Source organism: Drosophila ficusphila, unplaced genomic scaffold (assembly GCF_018152265.1).
Source record: "Drosophila ficusphila isolate 14025-0441.05 unplaced genomic scaffold, ASM1815226v1 contig_791, whole genome shotgun sequence".
In the NCBI taxonomy this organism is placed as follows: domain Eukaryota; kingdom Metazoa; phylum Arthropoda; class Insecta; order Diptera; family Drosophilidae; genus Drosophila; species Drosophila ficusphila.
The window spans coordinates 195,500-204,690 of record NW_025064737.1 but is presented as its reverse complement, the minus strand read 5'-3'; the positions used below and the strand labels follow the sequence as shown (position 1 = coordinate 204,690).

The following is a 9,191-nucleotide window of genomic DNA, read 5'->3' as shown; positions in this document are numbered from 1 at the left end:
TGATTTAAACAGGGATGCAAAAAAGAATCTGAGCTGAACCGAACCAACTCCACTGTACTATCTTTTCCACACTAAAAAGATCCTGTGGAATTTAAAAATGAAATAAAGAATTATAACATTAAATAATGCTTTTAATATACTTAAAGTATTTATTATTTTAAATGAAATAATAGTTGTAGCAAAATCAAACTTACCTTTAATCTTCATAATTACCAAAAAGAACCATATGACATTTTGAATTCGCAACCCTGAATTTTGCAAAGAATATACATTTGCTCTATGTGGATTCAACATCCTGTTCAATATGCATTTGACTGGTGGTTAATGCCGCCTTGGGAGTAACTGATTGCCACACTGGCACCATTATTATGCATTCAGATTGATGCACGTCCTCGACATTTTTTCAGCCAGCTTGCCGCAAAATGCACACACACATCCTGCCGGAGTCCTGATTACGGTCCCGGAGTCTCGAGTCCTGACAGCCTTTAGGGCAGTTACTTACGTACATACATAGATACTCATGTATACCACACACACGCTTAACGAGCACTTAAGCGTCTTCGGTTGGAGCTGCTTAGCTCTAAATATTATGTTTAATTAAATATGAGCTTATAATCAAGTTTCCCCCACTTAGCCTGCTGACCAGCTGGCCTTTCCCCCGTTTTATAGCTACTTTATCTCTTTAATTAAAAGGTTGGCTTTTAATTGAAATCGCTCTGATATCTGATAGCTGTCACAATTGCCATCTGCCCCTTGAGCGGAGGAGAGAGAGAAATGATTAGTGTAATTGCTGCAGGCTGGCTTGAAAATTATTATCCGATATTTAGAGGATTATCTTGAGGAAGCTTGAGCATGCCGACGGTTGGGAATTTATCTTGGGCTTAATCAATCAACTCGGGTACTGAATTAAATATATACTCGTCTGGTCGAAGATAACCTACGGCCATAAACGACCGGCTCCCACATTTTATTGGCTATTCCCCGATGTCCCAGCGAGGCTCGTTTGGGAAGGCCTCTGTCACTTTGGGTTTTATTTGGCTTTTCCCCGGAAAACATATTTATTAGCTACATGTCGAATGGGTAATGCAATCGGGCCCTGAATCAGTTTTCGCCAAGAGTTTGTGTGCCAAAGTGACTTTTCAATTTGAATAAACGAATGTGCTGCGTAAATATTTGATTTATTTTCGGGTGACCTTTGTCAAATAGACACACACGAAATCCGACTTTCATGCCCACACTTCTTGTACAGCATTGGTCAAAACAATAGAACAAAAGGAATCATGTTTAATTATTTTAAAATATATGTAAAGCAGTCAATATTCGTGTAAAACATAACATATGTTTCTATGTCTAGCTTTGTTTGTATAAATATGTAAACAAAAAACATGCAGATGTAACAGGTTTTTTTTTTTTGAAGAAGTATTGTAAATTGTTGAAAAAATTGCTTACAATTGTTTTGTTTTGTTTCTTTTTTTTAATATTTTTTTGTAAATAATTAGTTTCGTAAATTTTCAAGAGCTAGCGGTACCACGTAAAATTAAAAGAAATTATTAAAGCAATACAAGCATTTCAACTTGACAATATTGTTGTGACCTATACTATGAGCAAAATAACAAAACTCGCACATTTGTCTCTTTGTATCTTTTCGACTTGGATGTTGCCGAAATTCAATTTGCATACTCCCATCTCCTGCTCTTGCCAGCTGCATAAAAGTTTATAATTTCCATTTGTGTTGCGTTTCTCGACAAGCAATTTTCGCTTTATAACTCCATTGCCGCACAAGGTCAGGCCGAGAGCAGGGAAACCAATTCAGAATAATCTGGCCAATTTCTGGAAACGCTCCACAAGGTCAGTCGAGTCATTTCGGCAACGCACAAACGATTATTACTGCATTAGGAGTCGGCAAAGAAACGCACATGTGAGTCGCATGCAGATAAGCAAACGTAATAGAAACAGATTATATCCCATCCCCACCGGGACCCACACTCGAACCCACATCCCCTGCCACATTCTCCCCCATCTGTATCTCCATCCTCATCCCCGGTTCCCATTCATCCGTAACATAATCGTAAAAGTCAAAGCTTAGCTCAATGCTAGATTGGAGCGTTTTCCATGGAGGGAACATTTTAAAGCAGTCGTCGGGGAATGAGATATACTAGAGATGCTCTCTGGATTCAAGGATGACTTTTAACAACTTTCGTAGGAAAGCTTAATTTGCAAGGTTCCTAAAAGTTAAGCCAAAATTAATGAGATCTTTAAAATAAATGTTTTTTACTTACCGAAAAACAATAATCCAGCATACCCTTTAAGTATTATAGTAACGGGTATAAAATCAATGTCGACAAAATCAACGTTAACATATCGACGCATTTCCGCGACTGTATCGTATGTCGCTTTTTTTCGAAATTGAGATTTTAATGCAAAATTGTTAGGCACCTAATGTCTCACTACCCTGTGAAATATTATAACTGAAAGCCCTATAGTTCCGATAAAAATTAGGTTTCAATTTTATCGTATGTTACAATGTGCGCGCGAAATTATCGTATGTCCATACAAATTTGCATGGAAATACTGCAATCGCACAAAAATACCGAAATACAAAAATAAAGAAAAAGCTTCTCCTGTAAAATTTGATTTTTCTACATACGATACAGTCGCGGAAATGCGTCGATATAATATAAAACATTTTGTTTGGGCATAAAAATTAAATAAGTTTGGCTATGCCTTATTATAATCAAAAACCTTTGATAGTTACACTGATTCTTAAATGGAGTAGAAAATACTTTATTAAAAAAAATATTTTTAATTTTCTATCATTTTCAAAGATGAGTTTACCTTTATTAAAAGATTTACACAAACGGTAGTTTTCTTGTAAAGACTTTCTCCCAGTTGATTAAATTGCTTAAGCAATTATAATTATGTACAAATTGAATTACTAATTTTCCTTTATGATCTGAGGTTTAAAGTTATGTTCCGAAGCCTTTTGAAAAGATTCAGCGTAAAGAGGAATTCGTTGGGTCATGCGGAAACCCCAGAAGTCCTTCACCTGGCGACAGAGGTTCAAATCGAGTTCGACGACCAGTAAGCCATCCTTATTCCGGGACAAGCTCTGCAAAGAATAGTTCGAATATTATATTATTAGGAAATCCATAACTTTCACAAAGGTCATATTTGTGTATTTATTTTAAAACTTATTGAACTTACCGGTGTCCTTGAACCGTCTGGAGCAGCGACATACGAGGATCCGTAGAAGGGTCCGAACTCCTTGTGAGCCTTGTTTCCATCACCGGAGGTGTACTCGTTGGGGAACTGTTCAGTTCCCACGCGATTTATCGGAACTGTGAAGTAGCTATTGGCAATGGCAGCATTGCGGGCCTCGATGCTCCAAAGTGGCTCCGATAGGCGACCGATCGTTGCCGAGGGATTGAAGACTATCTCCGCTCCATTCAGGCCGAACATCATCCAGTTTTGCGGATGATGGCGTCCATAGCAGATGTTTATGGCCAGTTTTCCGAACTCCGTCTCGAAGACCGGATGACCGGTGTTGCCCTCCATGTAGTAAGTGGATTCGTTGAAGTCACCCACCCGGGGAATGTGGTTCTTGCGATGCTTTCCCATGTAACGACCGCTGTTCGAAATAACAACTGCCGTATTCCAGATCGTCTCGCCGTGCTCCACATCACGCTCCAGGATCGAGTGAATTATAACCATATTGTAGGCCTTGGCCAGTTCAGCAAGCATCTTGGTCGTGGGACCATTTTCGGCCTCCTCAGCGAACTCGCACCAGGGAAACTTCTCTCGAGTGCAGAATGCAAATGGCATAGCTAAAATAATAAACAGAATAAATCAGTTTTAAGTATTCATGAAGGTCTATCCACGATTATTTAGTTCTTGTTTATATTATAATTGCGCTCGTACTATACGTTAATGTTTAAAAAAACATCTTAGCCAAGACAACTTTTATGTTGTTATCGTATAAACACATATAATTACTAGAACTCTCGGTTTTCTAAACAACTATGTTTTGTGTTTATTATTATGGGACTTACTCCACGCTTCCTGTGTGCAAATAATATTGCATCCGGCCTCCGCTGCCGCCTTGATCATGGTCTTGACCTTGTTCCAAATAGCTTCCCGTTGCTTTTCAATGGGCTCTGTAGTGGGAATCGCGATCGAGTTTTGAATGGCACCAACCCTAACTATTCGGCGCTTTCGAGTTTGCTCATCTCGCGCCTTGAAGCGATAGCCCTTGATGTCAAATCCATTCTCTTGAGCGATATCTGTGGCACTGGAAGGTAGCTCCAGTGTTTGGCTAAGTAAAAAAAAATTTTTATTTCACATTTTTAAAACAATTAATAGCAAATAAAATCGTGGTAAGAATAGAAGCGTAAACTAGTATCTTAAATTTAGAAAACTTATTGATTGTTTTTGTTTAATAAAATAATTTTTTACGCATGGATTAGACTTTTTGACCATTAAAAACATTTTCTTTGGCGTGTGAAAATGATCGTCGAGCTGGCTTAAGCCGGTTTCTTTTCAGTAACACAACCATTGCTGTCAACCAAATAAACATTTTAAGCTTAAAAAAATTTTGAAGTTTATAAAATATAAATCTGTCAAAATAATTAAACACAAGTTGACTTTGTTATTTTCATAAAATGTATGCAATGTTTTTTATTAATGCTTTCCCATTATCTTGTTTTCTATTGTTTTGATTTGTTTAATAACCGATCGTTCCACTCAAATCACCAGATGTTCACACCAATATTTACACATGTCCACACAAACACCAAGATATACATTTTATTAGTTCTAAAATTAAACTTTCTCATATATATATGTATACCATTCAATAAATTAACGTAAATATAGGGACAACTGGAAATTTTGTATGTGGTGCTCTTGTGTTTGCCAAAAGATTAAGATTAAAATATATTTAGAACTATCTCGAGTTGTTTTACAATCACCCCACATGATGTTCGTACTTTGTCAGGCATTCTTATCACAATCGCTTTTCAACTGTACTCACTCTTCTTCAACGCCATACAGAATTCGCTTCACCTCCTTGAGTTCAGCCTCAGGTAAATGCTGTTCCAAACATTCATTTAAGTTATTCAGTTCAAATGCCGACATGTTTATTAAATTAATAAAGAAGAAATTGAATTGAATGGTTCAGGTTAATTGGAGGAACAACTTTCTGCGTCCAGCGCACTAAATGGAATGCGGCTCTCGACGATCTTCTGTAGGTCTTATCTAGTATTCCTCTCTCATTCAGTTTTCATATGTTTGAAAGATCTCAGAGATTGTCTATCGTTGTGTGTGTTTCTTTCCGTTTAAAAGATCTCAGAGATTTTCTCTCATTTTCATTTTTTGAACACGTTTGAAAGATCTCAGAGATTTTCTCTCATTTTCATTCAATCAACATTTGAAAGAACTCAGAGATTTTCTCTCTCGCGTACACAAAAATAGTGAGTTTATTATAGTACACTCATTGTCATTTAAATAGAAAAGATCAACAATTTCTTCTAAAAGTATTTCTTTATTGAAAACTGCGTTTAAAATTGTTAATAGAATTAGTTTTAAAGGTTAAAAAATATTCATAAATTTTTACTTGTTCTTATCAATGCTCCAAATGTTTTTTTATTATAGATATCAAAACAAATAATATTAACGAGAAACCAGTATAGTATAATTTTATCCGGAAAGAACCAAACTTGAATTTCATATTCTTGTATTTCCTATTCGATTGTAAAGGTAAGTAATAAAGTTCGAAATTTTTTCTTTAAAGGATATGTGATATCAAAAAGTATGCACATAATTAAAGAAAGTTTATTTATTTAATTCCTGTAATTCCTGTTTAAGGAGATATATTTTATTTCTTATTATTTAATTTCTGCCCTTTTCTCCAAAGCGATATTCGTAGATTCATTAAAGCTATCCTTGCACAAAATCGACTACCTATGAATGCAAAGAAATCCCGCGCGAGTTAATTTTTCTCAAACTGTGGTGAATATTGAATCAAAACCGAGCATCTCCGATGTCACCCACATTGCGTTAAAGCCGACAGCGTTTGGGCCATTTTGTATTAGAAAAGATTAACTTCGAACCGAATGTGGGTCGTTGGTGTTTGGAGGCAATGCAAATTACCCGAAATCTTTCTCCGGCGAAAACAGTTTGTTTGCCTAGTTCTGGTGCTTCTTGGTACGCTTTTTGTTTTCTTTTCCAGTTGGTAACTCAATTGAGTGTAAAACAATTTCATTAAATTGACAGTCGTTGCGTTCTTTCCCGCGCACCCAACGTTCGTCGGGTGTGTGTTTGTGTTTGCGTTTGAGTTTGCTTTGCCGAACAGTTTCATGGGGACCCAGTGTCCTTCATTTGGCCACATTCATTTATTGAACAGTGGCAGCAAGCTCGGTCCCAAACCGATCCGGGCAAAATGGAACCTCATCATTGTCGATGTCGTCTGCTCGCCGGTTTTGTTCTATTTTTATTATTATTTTATTGTCTGGCTGCAACGACCATGTGGAAGTGGGAAAACCATGGCTGGGGGCCACAGGATCGAGGACCAAGGACCTTCTTGCCATTGCAATTTATCGCATACGCTTTGGAAACATGTTCGCAGGCATTTTTATCATTTCCGCATTTATATGGTTTCCGCTTGAGCTGCAAGCAAACTAAGAAGTGGCTTTCTGCCTTATTGCCCCTGAGAATCCTCCATAGTCCCTATGTACCCTATGGTATATCCCCTCCCCGCTAACCAGCATCCTGCGTCCAAAATGTCCTAGCAGCTGAAACAGAAACCGAACCTCGCTCGGCCGAATGAATTGTTTAGGTTTAATTTATTGTACTGAGATTGGTTATGGGCTTCTGGCCGGGTCAAAATCACCCAGTAAGGCACATATTGCACTGCTCGAAATGAACGACTCGAATGGGCGGGAAAAGATGGGAGGTCCAAGGCCGAAGTTCAACAAAGTTTCAGTTTTCAGTTTGATGACATCAATTTATTCATAAAACCAGGCTGCATAAAGATAAATGGAAATTACTGTGATTTCTGAAGCAATGTTAAAAGGGAAAAGTTATGGAATATTTTCTTTGAAGAACGTTAATTGAATTGAGCTTAAATCAAGTTCATACTTTTAGCCTGAAAATACTTTTTGCCATGAATTGCTAACTGCATTCATTGGTAACGAAAATAAATATAATTGGCAAATTTAAATTGATTGATAATTGGGCTATTTCATTTATCAACCATGCCTTAACAAGAAAAGACAAAGTAATTTGTAAAATTCAATTAAAATATTTGCGTTTTTAGTCATGAATAAACTTATAAGCTTATTTGTTTTGTACTTTACATATCCCTTTAAAAAGAATTACATTTTTTTAAAAGTAATACATTTAAATAACAAGCAGTCCTCTTTAAACAAATTGTTCTATTACGAAAAAACAAGGTGAAGGAAAATTTAACCCCATACTGTTAAACAGATGTAGGCATCTTAATTCAACCGTGATAAAAGCACTCACAAAAACTTATTTTCTGTGTAATTTTCAATAAAAAAATATAACAGTCGAAAGGACAGGAGGCAAAAAATTACAACTCCTTCATTGTGTCCGTGTCCACGGCCAGTTCTCTTCCACTAAAAAATGGAGAAAAAATGGGAAAGGGACACAGAAAGGGGCAGCAGGGTCCGTAATAAATCGCGCCAGCTTGTGCTGTAACTTAAATTAAATGCTGCAAAATCGGCTGGGCAATGGCCATCTCGGGTGGACTCCGGACAGCCGCAAAGGAAAACTACGAGGAAAACATTAGAGAAGAAAAAGGAAATCGCGCCGCACGCAGTCGACTTGAAAAATGAGAAGCAAAAGTGCACCGAGTCGTGAGTCAGGGGAAACCAGAACCCAAATTAAATAGAGTTTTTGAAAACAAGCACCTAAATATGCTGCAATTGCTGGCTCTGTCAGAAGGATCAGCCGACTTTCCCCGACTGCCATTACTCACTTTCTGACCATGCAAAATTTTAGGCACCCAGAAAAGAAGAACCTGCACGTGGCAAACAAAACTGTTGGCCACTTTTTAGCTGGAAAGCGGCAAATTTATGGATGCCAGCATTTGCATGTTGCCAACTTTTTGGCCACACCCTCACCTGGAACATATGAAAATATAACATTTTCCGCACGTATCGCAACGAAGAGTTAAATTGGAAAAAAAAAATAAATAAAATGCAAGCAAATGAGTTTGCCTATCGAAACTCAGTTATTAAATGGGGTAAACTGAGCACTGCTCGACTATTCAATTTGCGTTAATGGCCAAAATATCGGAAGGGCCCAGTAGCTGCTTCCCATTTGTGGCACACACAATTCGACGGGCTGTCGAAGAATTTCGCAGGAAATCGGCTTACATCTAATTTGATTTTGCTAAATTATATTTTCATAGAATGGGGTCAAATAAATTTCGATTGATTTATTTTGGTTCAGTGCGTCGTATTATGCATGATAAATTGGCAGCTAGGCGTCAACAGCGTTGCCTTTCATTTTCACTGCGATTGTTTTTGGCCTGACAATCAGCGGCCAAAAGCAATCTAAAATTTTCCGCCCAAAAAGTGCATTAAAGGGGCGGCCTGCGTAAATTAATATGCTGGTGAAACTATAAAATTAAAATTATGGCAACTGCCAACTAATGAACAGCGATAAAAATAAATACAAGAACTGGCTCTTGCAAACTGGCGGAGAAAGTTCGCCACTTGCACCTGAATGACTTTCGAGCCAGCCAGGCAACTATGTCAATACATTCTGAGCCAGAGTTCAGAGTCATTGCTTCGAACTCGTCCAAAGTTTCTGAAGTTTCCGCAACGAAAAGTGTAGCCCGCTTTTGTGCGTTGACTGGGAAACCCGAGCGTTTTGCCGAGCAAACCCGAAAGGACTTGAAACCGAAGAGACTTCGGCTTCGTAGAAGCTTTCGTTCTCTTCACTTTCTGGCCTTTGCAGACTCTCTTAGCGGTGCGAGCGCGAAGGGGATATATTGCTTGCGCCGCAAAAACGAGATAGAGCAAGTATTTCTGTCTTGCTCGCACCTCGAAAGCTTTCCCGACGATAGCCACTTGTGACTCCTGGGAACAACAATCCTTGCTTTTAGTTAGTAAACAAAAAGATAAGAAATAAATAAAGGTTAAGTTTACAGTTATTGTTCTACTCAA

The 9,191-nt window shown here is 37.8% G+C and overlaps 1 protein-coding gene across 1 annotated transcript; it reads right to left on the bottom strand.

Annotated features, from left to right (window-relative positions):
* Positions 1-2,768: 2,768 nt before the first annotated feature.
* LOC108096107 (beta-ureidopropionase) lies at positions 2,769-5,220 on the bottom strand. The gene is made up of 4 exons (XM_017197483.2): positions 5,030-5,220; positions 4,050-4,312; positions 3,205-3,824; positions 2,769-3,109 (listed from the first exon to the last, which is right to left on the bottom strand). The coding sequence occupies exons 1-4, from the start codon at positions 5,131-5,133 to the stop codon at positions 2,936-2,938; spliced, it is 1,161 nt and encodes a 386-aa protein (XP_017052972.1). The 5' UTR covers positions 5,134-5,220; the 3' UTR covers positions 2,769-2,935.
* Positions 5,221-9,191: the final 3,971 nt, after the last annotated feature.

Bases quoted from the DNA above. Each gene is read 5' to 3' on its own strand.
- LOC108096107 (XM_017197483.2), bottom strand. From the start codon at position 5,133: ATGTCGGCATTTGAACTGAATAACTTAAATGAATGTTTGGAACAGCAT. The intron at 3,825-4,049 runs GTAAGTCCCATA...TTATTATTTTAG, and splicing joins TTGCACACAGGAAGCGTGGA to CTATGCCATTTGCATTCTGC. The intron at 3,110-3,204 runs GTAAGTTCAATA...TATTCTTTGCAG, and splicing joins CAGACGGTTCAAGGACACCG to AGCTTGTCCCGGAATAAGGA.